This window comes from Halichoerus grypus, chromosome 6, assembly GCF_964656455.1.
Source record: "Halichoerus grypus chromosome 6, mHalGry1.hap1.1, whole genome shotgun sequence".
Lineage (NCBI taxonomy): Eukaryota > Metazoa > Chordata > Mammalia > Carnivora > Phocidae > Halichoerus > Halichoerus grypus.
Genome location: NC_135717.1, coordinates 5,293,374 through 5,319,735, shown reverse-complemented (window position 1 = coordinate 5,319,735; position 26,362 = coordinate 5,293,374). Strand labels below are relative to the sequence as shown.

The window sequence follows — 26,362 nt, the reverse complement described above, 5'->3', positions numbered from 1 at the left end:
GAGCCCGGAAGTGGGTGGGCGCGCGACCCCCAGGCGGGCCCGTGGCGCAGTGCGCCGCAGCCAATCGCGCGCGCCCGGCCTTGCGTCACGGCGAGGCCGGCCAATGGGCGCGGGCCTGACGGCCGCTTCCTGCCCGCCCGCTAGCCCCGGCAGCCGGGGGAGGGCCGACCCGCTAGCCCGGCCGCCGACCAGCGATCGCCGCGACTCCGCCCGCCGGGCGCCAGCCCAGGTGAGTGCGGCGGCGGCGGCGGCACCGCCCGGCCTCTCCGGGCAGGTTGGGGCGGCGGAGGGCTGGGGATCCTCCTCTCCCCGCGGCTGCTTCGGGTGGGAGAGGCTGTGCTCGTGCGCTTTCCTGCACACCGTGCGGGGCGCCGTCGCCATCCCCCAGAACGCCCGGTGGCGCCCCCGCTCCAGCCTTTGCGCTGCAGCGACTTGGGGAGCGGGTTGCTGGAGCCTGCGGATTTAGAGGATCGCCTGCGAGGAGCGCGTTTGTCCCTCCCCGAGGCAGCGGTAGGAGCAAATCTGCGTGTCGTGAGATTAGCACGGGCAGATGGTGAGGGCCGGGCGCTCCGACTATGCCCCTGGTGGCCGGGCAGGAGGCCCACCTGTCGCCCAAGTGCACGGAACCGGAATGAAAGCAGACTGACCCGGCCGCGATGATGCGGGGTGGGATGGGGACAGAAAAACAATTATGAGACAGTCTGCGGGGGGCTAGAATCAAAGAAGCATTGGGTTAGGTGGGATGGGGTGGAGTTCGTCCCCAGAGTTCATCTCCTGCCCAGTGCGGCCAGCCGACCCTGCTTCAGGAAGGACCCAACTACCGGGCACGTCCTGCCATTTTCTCCCGCGTCTTTGGACCCTGATGTCGCTTTCCAACAGCCCCCGCAAGTGGCAGGCAGTAAGCAACCGTCAGAAGTCAGGGCTCTGTGTTTGCTCAAGGGGTGGGAGTGACAGGGTGTAATAGAAAAACCAACAGGAAACCTTTCTGGAAGGAGCCCTAAGGCAGACGCAGGGAAATAGATGCTTCGGGAGCTCCCTTGGTCCCTTGTGTCCCTCTCTCTGCCATACCCCGGCCCTACTTTCCCCACCCTCACCTTCCCTGGAGGACCTTTTGGTCTCTGAAGGGATCTATTAGTAAACCTGCGCAGAAAGGCGGTTGGCTCTGAGGATGGTGAGCAGGTGACCTCCAAGTGGATTGACTGAAGGTCCAACTGGAATTCATTGTACAAAAGTTCTTGGTGAATCCAAGGTTGCTTTCTTGGAAAGTATTCTCTCTGGCCCTACAAAACAAAGAAATCCCAGGATCCCAGAATCATGGGACGTAATGCTCAAGCCTCCCTTTCAAGAGTCCTCTGACCCAGTGACCCAGTGTCCCTGGACTGGTTACCTGGTCACCTCAGAGCCAGGAATTGGTATATAGGGAGCTGGGGTGGCATCCTGGCAGGAGCAGAAAGGGGGTGAGGCTGGCCAAGGATGTTCACCCCCATCCTCTTTAGCCAGGAGGCAATGGTGCCTGTGTGTCCACTCTGAAGGGAGTTTGCAAACATAAACCCCCATCCTGTCCTTTCTCTGCAGTGGGGTCTTTTGTTAGCTGCCCGGGAGGTTCAGTTATGTCTATTTGGAAATTAGTGCTTAGTCATTTCTCTGAAGGGAAGTGTATCGAGTAAGCGAAAGTCACTATTCATTGAGCTCAACCTAGAGATGGCCTGACTCCACTGGTTTCTTATACGGTGAACTGTGGCCTGAGAGATGGATTTATATTCACATGACATCACAGGAGCCAGCATTCCCTTTACCCCCAGAATTCTTACTTTTCCCCCCAACAGTTTATGATGAGGATATTCAAACACATGGCCAAGTTTAAAGTATTATACAGTAAACGCCCTTATGCCCCCACCTGAATTCCACTATTGATCTTTTACTATACTTGTTTCATCCCATATCTATCCACCCATCATGACCTTACCTTAAACCTTAAGTCATTGGTGATATTTGGCTTCCCTGGAGCAGGATTTCCATCTTAGCTCAGGGGGTTGGCCGTGCCATGGATGGAGGTGGCGGTGATCATCGATAAACTTTGGCTGAGCACCCACTATGTGCAGAGTCCTGTTAGGTGCTTTGGAGATGAAGAGGCTGAAGACTCAGGCTGAGGAGGAGGGGATTTGATTTGTTTCTGTTTTCTAAGGGATAGATCAGCGGTAGTGTGTAATAGCAGGTGCCGAGTAATGAGACGACCCCAGTAATGCTCACGGAGCTCTTGCCGCGGACTGGCCGCTATCACACGCTTCATACTTGTATTATCTCACTTCATCCTTACAACGACTTCGTGAGTAGGTCGGTATTCCTTTCCGCCTTTAACGAATTAAGAAATCGAGGCATAGAGAGGTTAGTCGGCTCCAGGTGGCGCCAGGAAGGGGTGGAGCCCGGACCCAGATTCCAACAGTCCCCAGCGCAGATGCCAGAGGCGGAGAGTGGACCCCCAGGCTTGGCCAGGCAGGAGCGAGCGGGTGTCTTGGGGTTACCAGAGCTCTTCCATCTGCATGCAGATACTGGTTTTCAAATGGCTCCAGAAGGCTGGTGGTGTGACTTCCCATGTGTTTGACCGGGACGAAGTACCAGGGCGGAGAGGTCACGGTTCTGGGGTGTCTCCCAACGTGTGGCTCCTATTCCTTCTGCTTCCCTTCTTCCTCATCCCTTGGTTACTTCCTCCCCAGCCTGCTGTCTTCTTGGTGTTTGTAAGACATGCTTTGTTCCAGAAAAGCCTATGTGCCTGTAGCAGATGCTCCTGTTCTCAGCCACTTTGCATCTGTCACGCTGTCCCAAGCGCCCACAGCCTGGCCCAGCAGCCTCGAGGCGCCCGGCCTGCCACTGCCGGTCTCCCAGTAGCTCTTCCCTCCTTCCTGGCCCTGGGGCAGTGTCAGGCAGAACTTCTCACTGCCCCCCACCCCAGGCCGCTGTCATCCAGCTGCTCTGTTTCGCTGCTGAGGTTCTGACCTTGTGGCCCTGCCTTGGTAGGAGGCGTGACCCGACCAGAAGCCAGGCTCCAGGAATCAGGCCCCGGGGAGCACCAGCACAGTCGGCCCTGGAGGTGTGGGCGTGGCCAGTGGTAGAACTTACCAGTCGCCTTGCGCCCCCCCACCCCCAGGGCAGAAAGGAAGAGGACAGAAAAAGGAGCAGGAGTGGAGGATGGCAGATGGGGAGGGGCTAAGGAGGGGAGGGTGGTGGTCACCCAAAGGGGGTCGAAGACGGGACCCTCACATCCCCGCCATGCAGCTGCAGGCTCCCGCAGGACCTGGCTGGGGTGCCAGACCCATGGGGATGCTTTCACCAAACCCGTATAGGATTGTCATAAATGAGGGGATCTGCCCACCGTGGGGCAGAGGCCTCCTGGGGAGGCAGCAATGGGCATAGGATCGAACTAAATCCACGACTTTGCCGTTATTCTTTTGACAAGAAAGATAGGGAGGAAATGTGACCAAATAACGATATGCTTTAGATTTGGGGAGGTAGATGCAATTTTTTTCCCCTCTGTATGTCTTTCTATGTTTGAAAAGAATGCCCATCATTAGAGGGCAAGCAAGAGCAAGCAAGGAAAACGTGCCCTAGGCTCCGGCGCCGGGGGCTGGCGGCGGACACTGACCCGGCCTCGTGCTTCCAGCTGTCCTCGGGCCGCCGCGGCCATGCCCAACTCGGTGCTGTGGGCCGTGGATCTCTTCGGGAGGGTGTACACGCTGTCCACGGCGGGCCAGTACTGGGAGCTCTGCAGGGACAGCCCGCTGGAGTTCAAGCGCGTCAGCGCCACCACGCAGTGCTGCTGGGGCATCGCATGCGACAACCAGGTCTACGTCTACGTGTGCGCCAGCGACGTCCCCATCCGCCGCCGGGAGGAGGCCTATGAGAATCAGGTGGGGTCCCGTGCGCTGGGTGGCTGCCGCGGGTCGGCTTTCTGGGAAGGAAATCGGCCCGCCCCAGGCGTTCGTGTCCTTCATTCTGCTTCAGGTCTGGGTTCTACAGCGTTCGAGCCCCCGTTGTGTCCTTACAAAGGCAGGCTGGCCGGGTGCACACGAGGGTGGGCTCCAGGTGGTGTCCAGGAGCCCGGGACCGGGACCTGACCTCTGCTGCCTGCCCCTCGGGGCTCCGTGTCCTGCAGCAGGTTCTCTGCCCTTGGGGGCCGTGCTCAAGTGCTGGCTCCTGGTGACGAGCCGTGGGGAGGCCCTGATCCCTGAGCTCCGGGCAGGGCCTCTGCCCACTCTCCGTCCTGGAGATCAGCAGGAAGGCCCCCTAGTGGCGGAGTCCCGCCCTCCCTGGGCCGGCTGCGGGCCTCAGGCCTGTCTCTGCTTCCCGGCCCTCAGCGCTGGAACCCCGTGGGCGGCTTCTGTGAGAAGTTCCTGCCCAGTGACCGCTGGCAGTGGAGTGACGTGAGTGGGCTCCAGCACCGGCCGCTGGACGGGGTGGCCCTGCCGTCGCGGCACTGGGAGTGGGAGTCGGACTGGTACGTGGATGAGAACTTTGGAGGGGAGCCCACCGAGAAAGGGGTAGGTGAATTCGGTTCCCGCTGGGGCTCCCCTGTGGGGAAGGAGTGCTTGGGGCTGGACCCATTTCCCACCCCCCACCCCCACCCCCCGCCCCGTGCTGTCCCCAGCGCCCCAGCCGGCGCCCTGCATGCTCCCGCTCGCTGCTCGGGATAGGTGGCTGTTGGGGCTTTGGCCCATATCACTATCTCCCTCCCTCTTCCACCCTGCTCCCCGCCTGCCCCGGCTCCGTCCTTCCCCGGGAGCCTTACAGAGCGCCCCCCTCCCTCCGCGTGGTCTTTCAGGGGTGGACGTACGCCATCGACTTCCCCGCCACCTACACGAGGGACAAGAAGTGGAATTCTTGTGTGCGGCGGCGGAGGTGGATCCGCTATAGGAGATACAAGTCCCGGGACGCCTGGGCCAAGGTCTACGCCGCAGTGGGGCCCGGGGGGGGGGGGGGCAGCGCCCCGACAGCCGTCCCGCTGTCCCAAGAACACCGTGTACTGTGTGTTCCTTCACTTGGGAGCTGGCCACACAGGAAGCCAGCCTAGACGGTGGCCCAGGGCAGCATAGGACACGACCTGACTGGCCTCCAGGTGGTTCTGTCCCAGACTGAGGCCCGTCTGTAAACCTCTTCCTTCCCCCAACTCCCGCAGGAACCACTCCGACCCTGGTATAGTTCCCGTGACCCCAAAAAACTTGCCAACTTAGGGATAGGAGGCCTGGACTAGGGTCCTGTGTGGCCTTGCATAAGAGGAGGGCCTTGGACCTTCACCAGACCCCTCTGGAGGTCTGGCCCAGCCTGCCAGCCCCTTGCCCCGGGAGCAGCCCAGAGAGCAGGGTACCTCCCATGACCAGCATCATGGAGGGCTTACACCACAGGACCAGGTTCTGTGATCGGCCCCCTTCTCCAAGGGTGAGGGGACAGAGTCACAGCGGTCAGGCCACCGCAAGGCACAGACCTGAGACCTTGCTTGTACGTCTGTCTTCCAGGCTGGAGCAGCAGTGACCCCTCGGGGATAGCGGCCCAGGCCTGGTGCCCGAGAGAGGGAGAACAGGGCAGAGGGGACCCAGGGCCAGGAGCTCTCTGTCCTAATGCTGCCTTCTCCATAAAGTCAGGCGGTTGTGGGCCGAGCTGGAGAATGGAAGGCAGTGTGCTGGGAGGTGGGAGGGAGCGTTGGAGGGGTGCAGCGCTCCGGTGTCCACCGGGAGGGGAACAGTGCCATCTACTGGCCAGGTGCCCACAGGTACTGACCACCTCTGCCACCCACCTTGTTTCAGATCCCTTCGAAGGAGGACCCCAAGCAACTGCCCGACCCCTTCAATGACCTGTCTGTGGGGGGGTGGGAAATCACAGACGAGCCCGTGGGCCGCCTGTCCGTGTGGGCTGTGTCTCTGCAGGGAAAGGTAAGCCCTGTGTCCCCCTGAGCCTAGGATGGGAGGGGGCTGAGGGAGGCTGGCCACAGCAGGAGCGGGGCAGGAGAGACTGGCCTCCAGGTGTCCTCCCAGGGGTGGGAGAGGGGTGAGGGGGCTGCCCTCCTCACCTCCTGGCCTGACAGCGGGGACTACCCTGAGCAGGCAAGGCGGCATGTTCCTGGGGTCCCCACAGGAACCCCTCCTGTGAGCCCTGCTGTCCTGTGGTCCTGCTCCTCCCCGAAGCCTCTGACATTGCACCTCATGCCTGGTCCTGGCCTGACCCTTCTCTGAGCTCCCAGAGCAGTGCTCAGTGCCCACCCCGAGCTCAGACGCCGTGAATAGTGTCTCCTTAGACTGATTCTGAGCTCCCTGCCAGTTCCCTCCTGGTGGCTCCCACACAGCAGTCTCCATAGTATTGTGGATGGGGGGAGGGATTTACATATGGACGGGTGAATGGACAGGTGGCCAGACGGGTGGGTGTTGGATGAGTAAGTGGGTGGGTGGGTGGATGGATGGGTGAGTGGGTAGGTGGATGGACGATGGGTAAGTGGGGAGGTCAGTGGGTGGGTGGGTGGGTGGGTGGGTGTGTGTGTAGGTGGATGGATGTTTAGAGAAGAGAGGAGATTCTTCTCTCAGGGGGTTTATGAACTAAGGAGTAAAGCCAGCCCCTGGTGGCAGGAGCAACCTAGGTGGTCCTGCCTGCACGTGATGAACACTTCAGCTGTGGTTTTAGAGCAGACTTCATCTATCCAGTCCTCTTTATCACAAAGTCACCCAAATTCTCTGGTTGGCTTCAGAATAGACACAGTAGGTTTGGATCAGGCTTACCTCTGGGTCCTGTTTGGCCTGGGCTTAGGTCAGCCATAGTTGTGGGTTTTCTCTGAGCCATGCTGAAGGATGGTGGGGCGCCGGCCTGTGACAGAGCCCCCTTTGAGGGGCCATGACCACCTGGATGCAGAGAGGGGAGAACAGGGGCGGGAGAGCAGTGTGCAGTCACTGAGTGCCGGCCCTTAGCCGGTGCCGCCCTGCACCACTCCTGGGGGCCATGAAAGGTATGACTAGGACCCTGGGCTCCAGGAGGAGCTGGAGAGAGAGACAGAGGGGCCCCCAGACCACCAGAGGGAGGCTGCCCAGGCGTGGTTCTGCAGTGTGAGCTGTAAGGGTGAGGTAAAGGGTTGGGAAGCCGTGGTCCGCAGTGTGAAGACAGGCTGGGAGGTGGTCCCCAGCCCTCCTGCACCTTGCAGCAAGATGTAGCCCCCTCCAGACAACACGAGCCAGTTTGGACAACATGATCAGGTGGCTCAGTCTTAAATATTTTATTATGTTCATCGCTTTCAGGTTAAGGGGGAAAAGAAGTGGACATTTTAAACATTCGTATGAAAGGGATTTGGGGGTTTTCCCATTTAACCATCAAGGACCCCACTTTCCCTAGAGACGGTGTACTGAGAGTACATGGCCACTAGGGGGCACAGGACACGAGGCTGGGGCCAGAGGTCTAACTGGGGCCCTAGGTGAATGGGGAAGGGGTTCTTTTTTTTTTTTTTTTTTTTAAGATTTTATTTATTTATTTGACAGAGAGAGACACAGCAAGAGAGGGAACACAAGCAGGGGGAGTGGGAGAGGGAGAAGCAGGCTCCCCGCAGAGCAAGGAGCCCAATGTGGGACTCGATCCCAGGACCCTGGGATCATGACCTGAGTTGAAGGCAGACACTCAACGACTGAGCCCCCCAGGCGCCCATGGGGAAGGGGTTCTTGCAAGCAGATGATCCAAAGGGGTTTGTCTCCCAGGATGACTGAAATCCAGGATTACATTTTTAGCAGGGGTGGGGGGCATCTAATCTGGCATGAGGATCCGGATGGCAGTGGGGGCAGGGAGAGCAAGTCTGGACAGTCAGGGCCCCCTGGCCCCAGAGACCCTACACCTGGCTCGGGTGTACACCCAGACACACAGCCAGCCTTGGAGCCCTGGCTGGACCCTGTCTGACCCTGTCTGACCCTGTCTGACCCTGCCGTGGGTTTCTTCGCCATCCAGGTGTGGTACAGAGAGGACGTCAGCCACCCCAACCCCGAAGGCTCATCGTGGTCCCTCGTGGACACCCCAGGGGAGGCGGTGCAGATCAGCTGTGGGCCCCACGACCTCCTATGGGTCACGCTCTGGGAGGGGCAGGCCTTGGTCCGGGAAGGAATCAACAGGAACAATCCCAAAGGTGGGCAGCCCTACGCCCCATACAGGGAGAGGCAGGGGACGCCCAGCTTCTCCCCAGTGCTCTCGCTGATGGGGGCCACCTGCTCTTTCTTCTGGGGCTGGGTAGGAAGTTCCTGGTCCATAGTGGAGCCTCCCACCTCTGAAAACGGGATCGTGCATGTCTCCGTGGGAGTTGGCGTGGTCTGGGCCATCACCAAGGACCGGAAAGTAAGATGGCGTCACTGGGGGCTGGGGCCAAGGGCTCTGTTTAATTTCTTTTCTTCCTTCGTTTCTTTTTCTTGAATCGCTGGCCCATATGGGAACCCAGGGCTCAGTGTTGAGGGCTGTGTGGTTTTTTATTCTTGCAAGTGTGGTCTCAACCCCTTAGAGCAGATCCAGCCAAGCACCGCGCACTTTCTGGGGTTGAAGGCCTTGATGATCTCCACAATGTGCCCGCACCCCCGTACCAAGTGCAGAACAACTCAGGAGGCCATGACATTTCAGATAGTCAGATGCCAATTTTCTGAAACCCTCCGCTAACTGAATATGCCCCTTTGCTCTCAGTGCTTGTCATTTTTACATTAACAGAGAAAGTCCAATAAAATAAGCAGATTTCAGGTTGCTTCCATGGTCTCTCTAACCCCACCTCACAGGCATCCCATAGCATCCCAGGGGATGGATCCCCCACATATCTGAGTCTGTGTCCATGCAGAAGGTCCCTGAGCCCAAAGCTCCCATCACCTGAAGCATCCACCTCCCAAAACCCCTAAGCCCCTCTCAGAACACAATGCATCCAATGAGCAGAACCTTGTATTTATATGAGCCATTTGCTCAGTCTTCAGATGGATGTTTGTGCAAACTTTCTTTGGGTCAAGGAGACATTTTAGGCAGTCTAGAAATTGTTAAAAAAGGGGTTTGAGGGTTTCTCATTTAACCGGTCACCTCCCCGCATCCTGCCTCAGGAACTGTGGTTAAACATGTGAGTGCTAATAATGCGTGATCCTCTCTGAGTCTCAGAACTGCTAGGGTCTTGCTCACATGGCCATCCAGAGTGAGGAAGGATAGTCGTGGGGAGCACGGCCGGGGTGGGGGCGATCAGCCACGGGGCCACATGTGGGCTTGAGGGAAATTTGGTTGGATCATGTGTATTTTTATAAGTTAACATGAAAAAAATCAGGTGTTTTCTTTTATCTTTTTTTTTTTTTTTAGTAATCTCCACATTCAACATGGGGCTCAAACTCATGACCCCCAAGATCAAGAGTCGCACGCTCTTCCAACTAAGCCCAGGCAGGTGCCCCGAGAAAAGTTAGACTTAAAGAGACTGTTTCATAAAGCAGTGAGAATAGATCCAAAATATGTTATTTATCTCTTGATAGGTTTAGAAAAAACGGTTTTTCTAAATAACATCGTTAAGGCTGTTATCTTACATAGAAGCAAGCTTGATTGGACAAAATGACATTTTCCAAGTGTCAGGCCAAGATGGGGACTGCGTAGAGGTCCATGGGGGTGAGATGTCACTCACCAAGCTCACAGGTCAGTGCCTGCTTTCGAGATGCAGACATTGCCCGGGAGAAGGCCCACCTCCTGGCTTTGTGTGCAGGGAGACAGCTGCTGCTCCTCCCTGGTGCCAAGAGGTGCTGAACTGGTAGAACATTCTAGAAAGTTTCATGCAGCTTTGTCTCCGGGAGGGGTGATGCTCTCTGCCAGAGACGAGACAAGAAACCACCAGGATAGGTATGGCTGAGGGCAGGTTGACCCTCAACTGTGTGGGACAGTGCCAAGCCCAGAGGGGATGTGGCAGGGGTGTGGGGAAGAGGGACCTGGATCACGTCTCCTTTCTCAGTGATGTGCTGTGCTCATCTGTGGCATGAACCAAAGGACCAAATTATTCATTTGTTCTTCCAGAGCCTTTGAAAACCATCTTCTGTTTCAGTGACCCTCCAAGGGGGCCTGTCGATTTCTGACTTTCTCAGGTGTGGTTCCGAAGAGGCGTCAACTCGCACAATCCCTGTGGCACCAGCTGGATCGAGATGGTTGGAGATATGATGATGGTGAACGTGGGGCTGAACGACCAGGTGTGCATGGGACTCTGAGCCGTGGATCCCAACCTCCGGGGTCAGCGGCTCATCCGTAGCCGAGGTCTCAGGGGCTCCTGCTGCTTCCATGATGCCAGCCGGGGGCGGGGGAAGGTGCCCAGCCGCTCCTCAGGCTCCCGGCCTGCAAGGGCACCCAGGGCGCTCTCTCCGCCTGGGTCCCACAGCCCCTGCTCGTCCCAGGCCCCTTCCCTCAGGATGCTCAGCGCTGTAGTGGTGAGCCCAGACCAGGGGCGCGTGCCCCAGAGACCCGAAGGGTTTTGTTGAGAATGATTTGGGCAAAATCACTCAGTAAGTGAAGAATGAAACTTATCGTCCCAGCTTTATAGACACAGCATCTCTTGAACATCATAGTTTGTACAGCGTGGCGGCCTTATAGATAATGAGGTTTGGCTGCTTTGAAGACTGACTGTGGGAAGGTGACTCCTTTCCCAGCGCACTGGCCTCGAAGCTCTTCCCAGGGGTGCTGGCCTTCTCTGTGCCCCCATGCTGTCCTCCCACCCACCCCGGTCAGCAGGGCACACAACAGTCAGGGGCAAGACAGGCGCTGGCTGGTGCACAGGGGGACCGAGGACGGAGGCCAGCCTGCCATGGCCAAGTGATGGAGACACCACGGCCCTCCCAGCAAGGCCACCTGGGACCACCCTGGGCAGGCTGCGGCCCTGTAGTCACCCCCATAAGCCAGGGCCCAAAATGGGCTGCTCCCTGGGCCCGTCAGCTGCTCGGCACACCTTCCTTCCTCAGCACCCAAAGGCAGAGGGGAGGATGCCTGCCCAGCCACCAGATCAAGGAGGCTATCTTGCATCTTTAAAAAGAGCCAGCCAATTCTCTGGGTTCACTTGGGGAGCAGCTTTCTTCCCACCAGAAGCTACATGGAAGATGGGGACGTGGGTGGACTCTGTCCCAGTGCGTGCCCAACGGCACCGCCACCTCGTCTGGGCTCTGTCAGCCCAAAGCCCAGGGTCCGCCTGAGGTCGGGGAGCCAGGACAGGGTCCCCACTTCTGAGCTTGGTGCTATGCCCTCCCCCAGTCCTCTCTGGCCTCTGTTCCCTGCATCTGACTTGTGCACCCACGTCCCCCCGCCACCAACCCTCCCAGCCATAACACTTGTGTGTGCGCACACCCCCACTGCACATATGGGGGGGACTCCTGCCTGCATTTGCAGACATGTCCTTTAGCCTTGGGGTGCTCACCCCCACACCCCTAAAGGGAAGGGATCCTTCCGGTCTGTGCTGGCCTCCCACCCAGCCGTGCCTCCCTCTGTGCCAGGTTTGGGGCATTGGCTGTGAGGACCGGGCCGTGTACTTCCGCCAGGGTGTCACCCAGAGCGAGCTCAGTGGGAAAACGTGGAAGGCGATCGTTGCCAGCCGAGAGAGTGACCGATCGCACTCTGGTAGCTCATCAAGTCTCCTCAGGTGATCCCAGGGGCAACAGGGCACGGAGGACTCGGGTCAGGAAGGGCTGTCGGTGGTCTCGGTGGGCAGTGTCTGGGGGAGGCTGCAGCTGGGCCTTGTCCGAGGCAGGGAAAAACCAGGTTCGGCCCACAAGGGCCAGGGCCTGTGAGGTCTCTCCCTTCCTGTGCCTGGTGCCAGGGCTCGGCCTGAGGGTGGCCCGTGGGGGCAGGCTGGGGGCAGGGTGGGAGGCGGCAGGTGGGTGAGGTTGGGGTGTGCGTCCGTGTTGGAGCCGGGGGTCGTCCCTGAACAGGGCTGGCCCACTGGTTCTGAAGTCTCAAGGTCTGGGAGAGAAAAGGCTTCTCTGTGGGGTGGATGCTAAGGCCCCTCTGTCAAAGGAAAGCAGAGAAGAAGACAGGGTCTCTCTAGTCTAGAACAGGGACCTCAAACTTGGCCGTGCACCAGAAACGCCCAGAGGGCTTGTCCCCGCACAGACGTCCAGGCCCCAGCCTCAGAGCTTTTGTTTCCGTGGAATTTTGCATTCGGTAGATTTTGCATTATTTGCTCGGTCCCAGGTGTTCCCGCCGCTAACAGCTCTGAGGACCACACCTTGAGAGTCATGGGTGTAGAGTGTGAATGAGTCCCGGCTGTGCCCATTGGCGGTCACTGCAGGCAGATGACTTAGGGTCTCAGCCAGTGTGGGGGGGGAGGGTATCACCTCAGCTCTGTACCGCGAATGCCCGCAGTGCTTACCTGCCCAGTCCTGTGGCACAGGGGCCCTTGGGACAGCACTCCACAGCAGCATGGGCCCTCGCCAGACCCTGGTCCACATCCCTTCACTCCCCCAAACATGGCGGTCTTCACTCTGCTGCACCGAATGCCCAGAGGCCCAGGAGGCTGGCCGGGCTGGACTTTCCTCATTTACCTGAGGGTTGAGGCTCTCAGCTGGTAGTACTCAAATATTGGAATCAGCTGAGAAGCTTCCACAACTGCTGATGCCAAACCTTAATCTTGGCAATGGCTTCTTAAATATGACATCAGGAGCACCGAAAATGAAAGGAAAAATAGAGACATTGGAGTTTGATCAAAATTAAAAACTTTTGTGCATCAAAGGACGCCATCAGGAAAAGGAAAAGACAATCCACAGAATGGCAGGAAATATTTGCGAATCACATATTTGACAAGGGTCCAGTATCTAGAATATATAAAGAGCTCTTACAACTAACAACAAGACAACTCAATTTAAAAAGGGCAAAGGACTGGAATAGACATTTCTCCCAAGTAGATGCGCAAATGGCCGACAAACACATGGAAAGACGCTCAGCATCATTAGTCATCAGGGAAATAGAAACCAAAACCACAAATGAGATACCACTTCACACCCACCGTGAGAGCTGTGGTCAAAAAGAAAGGCAATACCAAGTGTTGACAAGATGGGGAGAGATCGGGACCCCTGTGCGGTGCTGGTGGGAAGGTAAACAGGGTGGCCGCTGTGGGAAACAGTCTTGGAGTTGCTCAAGAAATTAAGATAGAGCGACCCCGTGACCCAGCACTCGCACCCCTAGATCTATACCCAGAAGAACGGAAAACAGACATCGAAACAAAAATTCGTATGTGAGTGTTTATAGAAGCATTACTCACAGTAGCCAAAAGGTACAAACAACTCAGATGTCCATCCGCAGATGAATAAATAAAACGTGGAGTTTCCATACAACAGAATATTCTTCAGCAACAAAAGGAAGTACCGAGTCACGGTACAACGTGGGTGAACCTTGACCTCATCATACGAAGCGAGAGAAGCCAGTCACAAAAGACCCGAATATCACGCGATGCCATTTAAATGCAGTGTCCAGAAGAGGCAAATCCATAGGGACAGAAAGCCGATTAGTGGAGGCCGGGGGGTGGGTATGGAGAGTGGCTCCTTAATGGGGACAGGGTTTCCACGTGGGGGTGACGACAAAGTTCTGGAAGGAGGTTGTGGTGGTTGTTGCATAACCTTGTGGGTGTATTTAATGCCACATCATTTGAGATGGTAAATATTCCATCACGTGTATTTTGCCACAATACGAAAATAATAACACCCCCAGATTTCCACCCCCAGATAAATGATATGATCGGCCTGGGGTGAGACCGGGCTGTCCAGCTCCCCGGGAGGTGGCTATCCGTGTGTGTGTGACACGGCGTGGCTGCGGCTTGTCCGGGGTCACAACGGACGGGCCAGGCCTGCCCACAGCAGCACGTGTCCTTCTCTCGAAGGGGTCACGGGTCTGCCCCTCTTGTCCCCAGTGCTGGCTGCTTCTTTGGCGACGAGGTAAGGGGCAGTGGTGAGTCCTGTGCACCGAGCGACACGGACGCCTCTTTGGAAGCCGACAGACCGGGGCCTGACCAGCCTGTCCCTGCAGAGTCTGTGGACGGTCCCAGGAACCCCAGGGACAGCTTGGCCTCAGGCACCGGCAGGATCACAGAGCGTGCCGTGGAGGTCGCTGGCCCGGCCACTCAGACTCCTGGGCCCGAGCCTCGCCCTGGCCCGGCCTCCACCCCGGCCGAACTGCCCTGGACCAATATTGACCTGAAGGAGCCCAAGAGAGCACCCAGCCACTCGGCTGCTGGCTTTCCAGAGACCACCAGCCTCTCCTCGCTGGGGCTCCTCCCACTGGGCTTGGAGGAACCCTGTGGGGCCGATGACCAGCCGCTGTGGGCCTGGGTGTCAGGAGGAGGCTGTGCCGTCGAGGCCCACGCTGTCCTCAAATGGTTCACCGTCCAGTCGGGTAAGCGCAGCTGTCCGGGGGCCCAGCACCCCAGAGGGTGCTCCTTGCGGGGGGTAGCCGCGGAAAGAGCCCTGGCCTGCCACCCAGCTGTGGGCGGGCCGGGCGCCTGGCCCTGAGGCTCCGCTGGCCTGCAGGCCTGTCCCCCTCGGTGCAGACGCTCTCCTTGTCCATCGTGCCGGCGCAGACCGCCGCCTGGCGCAAGCAGATCTTCCAGCAGCTCACGGAAAGGACCAAGCGGGAGCTGGAGCACTTCCGGCACTATGAGCAGGCCGTGGAGCAGGTGGGCAGTTCCCGGAGGCGCCGTCCTTCCGCTGGCGCACACTGAGCCCTATGGTACACTGTCCCGAAGGGGAGGTGGAGGAGAAGAGAGGCATCCATTCCTCCGTCCGCCGAGCTCGGAGGTGAAGCCATCCCTTCCAGGCCCCGTAGATTCAGGGATGAAGACATGAGTCCAGTCCTGGACTCATCCGTGCAGAACTCAGGCCCCATTGTGCTCTAGGCACAGCCTCGGCCCTGGGGACCCAGATACCAGCCTCAGTGGGAGGCGTGGACGGGGGAGGGCTGTCGTCCCCTTCCCCCCAGAAGGAACCCCAAGAGCCAAGGGGGTGTGGCGTTTGAGACGAGTGAGGACGGGGTTGAGGGCTGGCCCGGAGCCCCTCGGCTGCTGGTCTGGGAGCATCTCACTGGGGGCTACGCATCGGGCCTCCAGACACAGGCAGACCAGCTGTGGGCCCCAGCTTTGCCACTGACTCCCTCAGTGACATTGGGTCAGGCGCAGAACCTCCCCGAGCCTCAGTTTCCCCATCTCGAGCATGGGGTAAGAGTGCCGACCCCACAGGCTATTTGAGAATTAGGAGGGTGTGCAGAGACAACACTCACTTGGGGTGTATGATAGTGCCACCTTGGTCATTAGGGGGAAGTTAGGGAGCTGGGAGCCGGGTACACACGGGGCCAGAGTCCGGGGCCCCAGGGGCCTGCCTGTGACTCTGCCCTGTGCCCTTGGGACCTGTGCCACAGTCGGTGTGGGTGAAGACGGGGGCCCTGCAGTGGTGGTGTGACTGGAAACCCCACAAGTGGGTGGACGTCCGCGTGGCCCTGGAGCAGTTCACGGGGCTCGACGGGGCTCGGGACAGCATCCTCTTCATCTACTATGTGGTCCACGAGGAGAAGAAGGTGTGTGGGGGGCTCCTGGGGGTGGGGGGCCCCAGGGCCAGGCCTGGGACACCGGCCCCAAGGTGCTCAGTCGGGGACCGTGTCTGGCACCGGGTCAGCGGCTGGCAGGTGTATGGAGTCCCCGGCTGCAGCGTCAGCGAGCCCCCTCCTCACGGAGCCGCTGACAGTCCCTGGGGTTTCAGCTCAGGGACTTAAAGCCCCTCCGCCCTCCCCGCGCTGGGGTTCGAACCCAGTCAGTTGGGTTCTCGAGTGCTCTTGTCGACATCAAGAATGTCACGAAGGCACTTGTTCATGAACTAGGCTTCCCTGCTGAGCCCGCGTGGCCCCAGAGCCCACCCCTCGAACCCACAGGCCCCAGGGACCCCTAGGACTGGCTCTCTGGAACCAGGGGGGCCCCAGGCCATCCCTGTCCCTCCACCACGGCAGGGGCTCCACCCAGAGTACCCCTGTGCCCCCAGCCCCCCGGGTCCCCCTCTGCCCCGGTGACAGCCCTGCCCTCCGCCCTCCATTAACAGTACATCCACGTGTTCCTCAACGAGGTGACGGTGTTGGTCCCTGTGCTCAATGAGACCAAGCACTCCTTCGCCCTCTACACGTCCGAGAGGACGCGGCAGAGGTGGCCTGTGCATCTGGCCGCTGCCACCGAGCAGGACATGAATGACTGGGTGAGCGCACATGACCGACGGGCCGGGCTCCGTCCTGGGCCCGCCCCCCGGCCTTGGCCTGCCGCCTGCCCCTTCCCAGCACTGACCAGCCCTTTCCCCGCGCCAGCTCGCCCTGCTCAACCTGTCCTGCTGCGAGAGCCGGAGGGTCCACGGCCGCCCCTCCCCACAGGCTATCTGGTCCATCACGTGCAAGGGGGACATCTTTGTGAGCGAGCCCAGCCCGGACCTGGAGGCCTCCGAGCACATGCTGCCCTGCGACCAGATGTGAGTCAGCTCTGCCCCTCACTAGCCCAGGCAGCCAGAGGGGGGGTTCTAGAAGGAAGGGCCTCGCTGCCCACTGGCCAGCCGCAGGAATGGCCGGCTGGTTCCCAGGGCTCGAGTCTTCCTGGGCCTGTTGGAGGACCCCAAGGGGGACCAGAAGCCTGGCAGGGCTAGGCACATAGGTGCCACCGAGTAGGTGCCGTGTGTTGGGGGACAGGGTGGGGGTGGCTCTGTAGGTGGCAGGGGATAGAACGAGGTCGTCCGCAGGGGGCACTGGTAGCCCCATTCTGGGGCATCTGGCATTTAGGGTGGGAAGGCAGATGGGGACCCAGGAGGAGACACAATGCTCCCAATTCTGACCCAGGGCTTCCCCTAGGTCCCCCTGAGCCCGAGGACCAGGGGAAACATAGGTGAGACAGGGAGGCCCCACTCAGGAGGGGAGAGTGGATGCATGTGTCCACCCTTCATTCGTCCATTCTTGGAGGCCCTGGGTGCCCAGCACCTGGATGGACAAGTCAGACGGCCTCCGGGGACAGTGGGCAGGACCTTGGCACACGGGAGGGTGACCCAGGTGGCACCCTGCACTCTGCACACCTGGGAAGCTGTGCTGTGGCCCCGCAGTGTGCTGGCCCGAGTCATGGCCCATCCAGATGAGATGGCCCTGCCTTCTGCCCCCACACGCCCGGCCCAGACCCCCAGGGGCCGTGAGGAACGGGGGCTGCTGGCTCGACCCCTCACCTGCAAACCCTGAGTCTCCTGCGCCCACCCTGGGGCCGTGTTAGCTCCGATCACTGCCGGATGGGAAGCCAGGCAGGTGCCCTCGTCCTTAATACAGCCCACCAATCTGAGACCGAAGAGGAGTCAAAATCGGATGTTCAGGGGAGGCCAGTGAGCCTAAGTGCTGCAGGGGTAGAAGACTGGCAAGGTGTGCCGGGGCGCGCGTCTCCGTGACCTCTCTCCGCTCGCCCCAGGTTCTGGCGGCAGATGGGAGGCCACCTGCGGGTGGTGGAGGCCAATGGCCGGGGTGTGGTGTGGGGCATCGGCTACGACCACACGGCCTGGGTCTACACCGGCGGCTACGGCGGAGGCTGCTTCCAAGGTGAGAGCGGCCTGGACACGGAGGCTGGCGGGACCAGCTCCCCGAGCCCTGCCCGCAGCCTTCCCGGGCCAGTCCCTTCTCTAATCCCACCTGGCTTCCCTGCCCCACTCCGGAGCCGCTGTCCCAGTGTTGACTCTGAGCCGACAGCGGGCTGACAGGTGACCTTCACCACAGCCAGCCTCCACAGAGGATGGTCCCAGGGCCAACCCTCCAGGTGTGAGAGCCCGGAGACCAGGCCTGGCCTCCAGTGCGCCTTCCTGGGCACCCGCAGCTGAGCTGGGGGCCTTGCAGGTTCTAGAAAGGCAGCTGCCAGAGCCTCCACTGTGTCCCACCCCTCACTTCACAGACGACGCCTCGACGGCGCCTCAGGGCACATTGGGGTGGCCCCAGGACCTGGGTCTCCTGATTCCCAGGCCTGAATTCTAGCCCCTGAATAGGTGGGTCATACCTTAGGGGCTGAGACCTTGCCGAACCCCTGTTGGCTCCCCAAGTTCTGGGAAGCAAGGTCCTGTGTCTCCTGGGAAATGCAGGCAGAAACAGACTCTGGAGTGGAAAGTTCCCAGCCACAGCCCACATGCCCTACAGTGAGGGATGGCCAATCCTAGAGAACCAGGTGTGGTCCACTAAGACCACGGGAACTGCCCATCTTCCTCATTTGTGAGGCAGGAATTACGTTTGTTCCCATTTTACAAATGTAAGGAGATTGGGGCTGGTGGATGTTACGTGAGTGTTAATAAGGATGGAGCTGGTGGGGCCCCCCACCTGCCTGGTGCCTGGTCAGTGGGAAGACAGGGAGGGAAGAGGGGCAGCCAAGAACAGGGTGTGAGACCCAGGAGCTCGAGGTGGCGTGGACAGGAGATGTAATGCGCTGTAGGTCTGCTCACGGAGGAGCAGAATAATCACACAGCGAGAACCCCAAGCCAGGCCCGTGAACCCCTCTCTGCTGGCCCTCCCTGCCCACTCTCTGCGGCCTTCAGGGCTTCGGACGGAAGCCTGAGTCCCCAGCCGGCAGCCTCCTCTCCCCCCAGGCCTGGCCAGCAGCACCAGTAACATCTACACGCAGTCGGACGTGAAGTGCGTCTACATCTACGAGAACCAGCGCTGGAACCCCGTCACGGGCTACTCCAGCAGGTGAGCGGCTTGGGCGCCAGCCAGGGGCCTGCCCGGCCCAGGCCACGGTCTCAACAGGAACACAAAGATGCTCTGTAGTGGCCTCACCGTGGGGTCCCCGAGGGCTGTCCAGCTCATCTAAGCTCCAGTCCGTCTCAGACGGGGAGATCCTTCATGACCTTTCAGTGTCGCACCTGCGGCTTGAAGGATTTCCTTGTGTGTAGATATTTGTGGGGTTCTCCGTTCACCCCAGTAAATCAGGGTTTGAGTTCTGCTGAGGCAGTTGAAACACGGTGCCAAAGGATGTCCCGGAGACCTCTGCGTGGCTGTGTAGTGTCCCTGCAGAATGCTGACCTGCTTGCGTCCCCGCTTCCTCCTCTGTCCTTCGGAAGAGGGACAGGGCAGCCGCGTGCTCTCTGGTCCCCGCAGAGCGTGCACACCGAGGGCCGTGGCTCCTGCCAGCTGAGCCTCATGGCCACCTGCCCGACACCATCGTGTGGGGCCTGTCGCTCTGTGAGTGTCTGGGTCGGCTCGGCTCCTGTCACCAAGCGCCACGCACTGGGCAATCTAAACGACGGACGTTCATTCTCTCCCCATCTTGAGGTTGGGGCATCTAGAACCGAGGTGTGGGCAGGGCCGCTTCGCTCTGAGGGCTGTGAGGGACAGTCCGCTCCCTCCCGTCTTCACATCACTTTCCTTCTTTGGGAAATTTGAACTCAGCAAGGACACTGTCGTATTGGTTTAGGGCACACCCTAAGGACCCCATTCTGACTTGATCACCTGCAAAGACCTTCTTTCCAAGTAAGGTCACACGGGTACTGGGGATAAGGCTTCAACATCTTTTGGGGGCACAGCGACCCGTAAGAGGGGAAGAGGTGGGCTCTCAGCCCTCGGGCGGGTGGCCTGGCTGCAGGGGTCACCCGGGCTCCCATGTGACGGGCGGTCAGCGGGTTGCTGTCCCCGCCCCGGGGCAGTTCCGGTTTTGCCCCTCGCCCCTTTGGAGATGCAGGTGTCCCAGGTGCTCTGTCTATCACCAGCTGGTGCTGGCCCGTCTCTCCTCCTCCAAGTCACCCCACCACCCCCGTTGTCCGCCGCAGGGGTCTGCCCACCGACCGGTCCATGTGGAGTGACGCCTCGGGGCTGCACGAGTGCACCAAGGCTGGCACGAAGCCCCCGTCCCTGCAGTGGACCTGGGTGAGCGCCGGGTCGCGGGGCGGGGTCTGGTGCTGGGGCCCGCCCATGCTGATCCACCTCTCCGGCCGCGGGGCGGGGTCTGGCGTTCGGGCCCGCCCATGCTGATCCACCTCTCCGGCCGCGGGGCGGGGTCTGGCGCTGGGGCCCGCCCATACTGATCCACCTTTCCGGCCGCGGGGCGGGGTCTGGCGCTGGGGCCCGCCCATACTGATCCACCTCTCCGGCCGCGGGGCGGGGTCTGGCGCTCGGGCCCGCCCATGCCGATCCACCTCTACGGGCCGCGGGGCGGGGTCTGGCGCTCGGGCCCGCCCATGCTGATCCACGTCTCCGGCCGCGGGGCGGGGTCTGGCGTTCGGGCCCGCCCATGCTGAGCCACCTCTCCGGGCCGCGGGGCGGGGTCTGGCGCTGGGGCCCGCCCATGCTGATCCACCTCTCCGGCCGCGGGGCGGGGTCTGGCGCTCGGGCCCGCCCATGCTGATCCACCTCTCCGGCCGCGGGGCGGGGTCTGGCGCTCGGGCCCGCCCATGCTGATCCACCTCTCCGGGCCGCGGGGCGGGGTCTGGCGCTCGGGCCCGCCCATGCTGATCCACCTCTACGGGCCGCGGGGCGGGGTCTGGCGCTCGGGCCCGCCCATGCTGATCCACCTCTCCTCCAGGTTTCTGACTGGTCTGTGGATTTCAGCGTTCCCGGGGGCACGGACCAGGAGGGGTGGCAGTACGCCAGTGACTTCCCTGCGTAAGCACTTCTCTGCGTGGGGCGGGGCCCTGGCCCCCGGCCCTGCCGTCCCGGGTCGCTCCAGCCCCCGCAAGCACTCGGGTGTGGCCGAGGAGCAGACCCCTGTGTGCCCACCTCGGCTGCCGGCGGGGTTTGGAGGCAGTCCGAGATGAGCTCAGGCCCGCACCCCGGCCATACCCAGCTCAGCGTCAGTCTCAGGGAGGACCGCCATGGCTCCGCCAGCAGCCCGCTGCTGTCCCTGCTGCACTGGGGGAGGGTTCTGGGGGTGCCCTGGGCTGCTTGGTCAGGGGTGGCTTTGGGGAGCTTTGGACCAGGGCCTGGGTGATGGGCATGGGTGCTGGAGGGAGGTGTCAGGTGAAGAGGCAGCTTGAACAAAGTGTGGAGTGAGGCCAGCGCCGTCCTGAGAAGCAAAGGGAAAAGTAGGTGACAGGTCCACAAAGCCAGGGGGCCCTGGTGGCCAGCAGGCATGTGGCACTGGTGGGCAGCAGGCCCTTCACGGGGCACAAGTCACATCCATGTGGAAGATAGAGCTGTGGGAGCCCGAGGCAGGGCCTCTGAGCAGGCCCAGGCCCGGGAATGAGGCAGGTGTCTCGGACGGGGGAACCCACAGGCGTCCCCTCCAGCCATAGCCAAGCCTCCTGGCCTTGACCCTCCCCCTGTCTCTGGGCCTCAGCTCAGCTGTTCCCCAGAAGGGCTCTGATGGGCCCGGTGCGGGGGGTGGGGTGGGGCTCAGAGCCCCCTAGCTAGAACCCCTGGTCTGGCAGCCTCCACATCCTGGGCCCTGGAGACCCTGACCCCGGGGAGACCTGAGCCCCAGAGACCCCGGCCAGGCAAGCCTCGTGTCCTGGGGTACCTGCTGTCCGTGGAGCCCACTCTGTGGCTCACACGGAGGCTCTGCCCTACACAAGTGGAAAAAGAATGTGTGTGTGCGCGCGTGCACGCACGCAGGGTCCCTTTCCGGAAACTTCCACAAAGTGGTCTTGATTTTGGTTTCTTTCTCTTGCAGCTCGTACCATGGGTACAAAACCATGAAGGATTTTGTCAGGAGAAGGTGCTGGGCCAGGTAAGGATGGGAGTGACTCGGTAGCTGGGGGCTGTGGGCCTGCCCCTCCTACAGGGCCCTCCTGGGCCAGTCCACATGGAAGCAAAGCAGAGAGAGAGGTGGGAGGGAAAGAGAATCAAAGTAAATGTCAGCCCAGGAAATGCCCTTGGGCTCCCAACGCTCTCTGGTTTCTGAAGTTTGTTTTCAAGAACAAATAAGAGAAATGTCACTGGCAGGCCTTGCTCTGAGCAGGACAGGCAGGTCGGGATGGGAGGCCTGGCTTGGGGCAGGGCAGGCTGGGGCCGCCTCTCCAGGCCCCTCGTTCCTGACCATCGGAAAGGGGTGCCCACTTAGGCGCTGGGGGTGGTCCTGGCCCTCCCCACCAGGCCCGCGGAGGCCGTGGGGGCTGAAGGGCGGCCCACTGCTACCATCCGCAGCCTCCTGCCTCCGTGTCCAGAGCAGGTGGCCTGCCGCAGCATCACACCCCAGGTTCTGCTCTCTTCCACCGTGCAGAAAATGTAAGCTGGTGACCAGTGGGCCCTGGCTGGAGGTGGCCCCTATCACCCTTGGGGACGTGTCCATCATCCCAGAGAGCCCGAGTACTGACAGAAGTGGGCACAGCATTGCCCTCTGGGCCGTCAGCGACAAGGGGGACGTGCTGTGCCGCCTGGGCGTGTCAGAGCTCAACCCCGCGGTGAGCACCCCGCCTCCGAAGGGCCACTGGGCCTGCCCACCTGTCAGCCCTTGGGCCCTCCTGGGGTTCTGGCAGATTCTTCCCAAAGGAGAACTCTGGACTGAAGTCCAGCTGGGCTCAGGCCTCCCGGGGCCTGCCCAGGACAGTCCCTGGGGCAGGTGGACACTATAGGTGGCCCGAGGGGGTCACTAGCTCCTGGGACCTTGGGCGGGGGGAGGGGCAGAGGCTGGACCCCGGCAGCCTCAGTGTCCCCCCTGCCTCCCATCCCCAGGGCTCCTCCTGGCTGCACGTGGGCACCGACCAGCCCTTCACTTCCGTCTCCATCGGGGCCTGCCACCAGGTGTGGGCCGTCGCCAGGGACGGCTCTGCCTTCTACCGGGGCTCCGTGTCCCCCACGCAACCGGCTGGTGAGTGCTACCTCTCGAGGAGGGTCCCCGCCAGTTGTGAGTGGGGCCAAGGGGTGGCCGGGGCTGGTCAGAGCGAGGCTGCACGTGCTTCTGCTTCTGGAGGAAGGAAGATGTTCTCTTCATGTTCGGTTCAGCTGGACAAGCATGGAGCTAGTGGTCCCTGTGGACTGGGGCCAAGCCAGGACGCCCAGAGGCCTCACCCCCTCCCGCTGGGACCAACTGGGGGGCGGTCATCCCGGTGACGGGGCGGTCCCTCGCAGCCGCCCTTCGCCAGCCTTGGCCTCCAGCCCAGGGCATCGCTGCTCATGGGCACTTCGCACGTCCTGCCCTTCGGGACGCCCTCCTGGGGTGGCCCTGCCTGGCCTCCTGACTGCTCTACAGCCCTCTGGGCGTGCACGCCCTGCTGGCTTGTTCTTGGCTGGATGTCGGATGTCCCGACAGACGGGTGGTGGCTTGCACGTTGCTGCCCTCCACACGGGGATGGGACATGTGGCACTGGTGGTGCGTGGTGGCCCCAAGATGGGCTGTCCACCGCGTGCCACGCTGAGCACCTTGGTGTCCCTGTTCCGAGATCGTCCCATTGGCCCCCACCGTCTGGAACCTGCCACAGCCCCTGAGGGCCCTGGGCGAGGTGGGGTGTTGGGGGTTTTGCTCTGCTTGGCCCTCAGCTCCCACCGGGCCCTGTCACGTGTGTGTGGCCCGGCTGGCCTGGGGACAGAGGCCGGCCACACCTGCCTCAAGCCTGCGAGCTGCAGGGGAGGCCACGTGGTCCACGAGCACACGGGGTGGCAGGTTTGGGGTCACTGGGCCGCACCCTGAGTCCGACCTTGCGCCGCAGGCGACTGCTGGTACCACATCCCGTCCCCTCCCAAGCAGAGACTGAAGCAGGTGTCCGTGGGCCAGACGTCGGTTTACGCCTTGGACGAAAACGGCAAGTTGTCTCTGATCCTCAGTGGTCACCAGGGGAGACTAAGGCGTCCCTGAGCACCCTAGTGGGACGAGACCCTCACCAGGCCCGGTCCCTGACACGAGAGCTTTGTAAGCCACCATGAGAGGCCGTCAGCCTGAGGTCAGCCTCCGAACCAGTCCCTGTCCCCAGCTGTGCGGGGCGGGGGGCAGCAGCTCTGCCCCCAGGGCAGCCTGGGGCTGGCGGAGGTCACCGCCTGTGCCGCGGGCAGGGCTCTCGCCAGTTCCCTTTGCTTTCCGGCTGCCGTCTCGACGAGCAGGGCCAGGAGAAGGGCAGAGTCGGAACTGGAACCAGGGCTTTGCGTCCAGACCCTGGTCTCTGTATTTGTTTAAACAATTCCTTGTCCTCCGTTTGTCATGCGTAGAGCGCGACAATAGCCCCCCAGCCCAGCGGGGCGATGCTGAGGCTCAGGTGGAGTCCAGTGTGGAGGGCGTAGAGCTGGCTCCGGCCCCGGCTTTTCTCTCCCTGGGTCGGCAGGAGCCCCAGCAGGTGTGGGGACAGCCGCCTCTGTCTCCGTGGCCAGACCCCGAAGTGGGTCCCAACACGCTGGGCCCTTCTCTCTCCAGGGAACCTGTGGTACCGCCAGGGGGTGACGCCCAGCTACCCGCAGGGCTCCAGCTGGGAGCACGTGTCCAACAACGTGTGCCGAGTGTCCGTGGGGCCCCTGGACCAGGTCTGGGTGCCCGGGGTGGGGGGGTGCGGGGCGGGGGCCGAAGGCGGACGCTTGCCCTGGGGGCTTGGGGTGCCCCGGGTTCCTGCTCTGGTCTCCCCGCTGTCATCCCCGCGGTCCCACCGGAGCTGGGGGCTGGGCCCTCACCGGGTCTGTGTTCCAGGTCTGGATTATCGCCAACAAGGTCCCGGGGAGCCACAGCCTGAGCCGGGGAACCGTGTGCCATCGCACTGGCGTGCAGCCTCGACAGCCCAAGGGCCAGGGCTGGGACTACGGCATCGGGGTGAGCAAGGCCTATGCGGGCGGCTTACCCGGCCCCAGGGCGGCCTGGTCACCATGGGTGGGTGGGAGGCCCCAGCAGAGCCCCTCGGGGTCCTTGATCTCCTGCAGTCTGGAAGCGTGGTCTCTCCCCTTGACCCCGGCAGCCGTGGGTGACGAGGCTCCCTCCTTCCAGGGCGGCTGGGATCACATCACCGTCCGGGCCAATGCCACCAGAGCGCTCAGGAGCAGGTCCCAGGAGACAGCCACTGGTTGGAGTGGGGAGCCGGGCCTCCCCAGCACGCCCTCGAGGGCGGCCGGAGCCCCGCACGAGGCCCGCGGCCCTGTCTGCTGCTGAGGCCACCTCCTCCCACCCGAAGCAGGTTTCGTGCAGGTGTGAAGGGTCAAGGTTGACAGTGAGCCTCTCCGTCTGAGCCGTTCTCAAATGTGGATCCTGGAGGGAACCTGGCCTCAGGTCACGGCCACTTCAGAGGCACTGGCTGAACCAGCCCAGAAATGTGAAGCTTTGTGGATGCTCCCACGCGTGTCCCTGTCTGCAAGGAGGGCCCCGGAGCGCGCTGGGGGCCCCTTCCCACCTGTCCCTCCCCAGTCTGCCTCCCGCCTTTCCAGAACGAGAACCTGGAGCTTTCCAGGAATGCTGCCCCAGGGAAGCCAATTCCACAAAACCCCCAGTGTCCCCAAACAGATGGGGTACGCCTCCTCTCCCCCTGCACAAAGAAGATGGCTGTGGGGCTCAGGGCCACTTTGCACTGTTCTGGGATGCTTTCGCAGAGCCAGACGCGAGAATACGGTTTAATTTCAGAAGTTAAGCGAGAGTTGGCAGCTTGGAAGGAAAGTCTGGGGAGGGGTGTCTTTCTCCTGGGTGGGCACAGGCCCCTGGCAGGGCTGGGAAAAGCTGTCTGCGTGCAGAACTTGCTGGCATTCGCCCCCAGCCAGCCTGCCCTGCCCCGCCGCACCCCGAGTCTGATCAGGCGGCAGGGGCCGTGGGGACGTGGGGTGTGCCCGCCGCAGCCCCAAGCCCTGCAACGCCAGGGCAGGAGCCCTCTCTCCAGGCAGGTAGGAAGGCACCTCCCATCCTGCAGCTTCTCTGCTTTTTTTTTAAGATTTTACTTTTAAGTACCTCTACATCCGTCGTGGGGCTCAAACCCACAACCCCGAGATCAAGAGCCGTGGGCTGTACCAGCCGAGCCGGCCAGGCGCCCCTTCTCTGCGGCTGCTAATGTGGTCACGGCCCCTTTGGGGGAGCCTCTGATGTGCTTCCTGCAACCAGACGCTTTGCCTGGAGGCCGTGGGAGCCCAAGTGGGCCTCGCTCATCTGGGGACAAAAGGAACGGACTCCGGCGTTCCCTGGAATTCCCATGGGGGGGTCAGGGTGGGGCCTGTCAGCAGAGGCTGACCCGAAGGAGGTCTCCTCCGAGGCCCCCCTCCTGCAGGGCACTGGAATTGTGGAGGTGCGACCGGGAGGGGCGGGTGTGGGTTGGGGACGCTGTCCTGGGTGTTCACACCCGTCAGGTTGTCCCCGGCTGGGCACTGCGGGTTTCTTCTACAGCAGTGACCTGCCATTCCGCGGTGACTCACTGTCCGTGGCTGGGCGACTGTCCTCGCTGCTGAGCGCCCACCGACTTCCTGCTCAGCACCACCGAACCATCTCGATTCCTTGGATGCTTTAGTCAATAAAAACTCACACCAGAGCGCAAGG

The 26,362-nt window shown here is 61.5% G+C and overlaps 1 protein-coding gene across 5 annotated transcripts; it reads left to right on the top strand.

Moving 5' to 3' along the window:
- Positions 1 to 79: 79 nt before the first annotated feature.
- On the top strand, positions 80 to 26,360 carry TECPR1 (tectonin beta-propeller repeat containing 1). 5 transcript variants are annotated; one of them, XM_078074320.1, is made up of 26 exons: positions 167 to 229; positions 2,186 to 2,334; positions 3,659 to 3,905; positions 4,353 to 4,535; positions 4,817 to 4,939; positions 5,796 to 5,921; positions 7,963 to 8,137; positions 8,243 to 8,343; positions 10,089 to 10,190; positions 11,478 to 11,623; positions 13,886 to 14,367; positions 14,502 to 14,647; positions 15,385 to 15,540; positions 16,056 to 16,205; positions 16,312 to 16,469; positions 17,438 to 17,565; positions 18,594 to 18,696; positions 19,773 to 19,869; positions 20,525 to 20,604; positions 21,611 to 21,667; positions 22,160 to 22,340; positions 22,612 to 22,747; positions 23,586 to 23,678; positions 24,281 to 24,387; positions 24,548 to 24,667; positions 24,839 to 26,360. In XM_078074320.1, the coding sequence occupies exons 2-26, from the start codon at positions 2,243 to 2,245 to the stop codon at positions 24,998 to 25,000; spliced, it is 3,651 nt and encodes a 1,216-aa protein (XP_077930446.1). In that variant the 5' UTR covers positions 167 to 229; positions 2,186 to 2,242; the 3' UTR covers positions 25,001 to 26,360. The 5 variants fall into 5 exon arrangements, with proteins under 5 accessions (XP_035979461.1, XP_077930446.1, XP_077930447.1 ...); XM_078074319.1 differs by lacking the exon at positions 167 to 229 and adding an exon at positions 538 to 898; XM_036123568.2 differs by lacking the exon at positions 2,186 to 2,334 and having other exon boundaries at positions 80 to 229.
- The last annotated feature ends 2 nt before the right edge of the window (positions 26,361 to 26,362 follow it).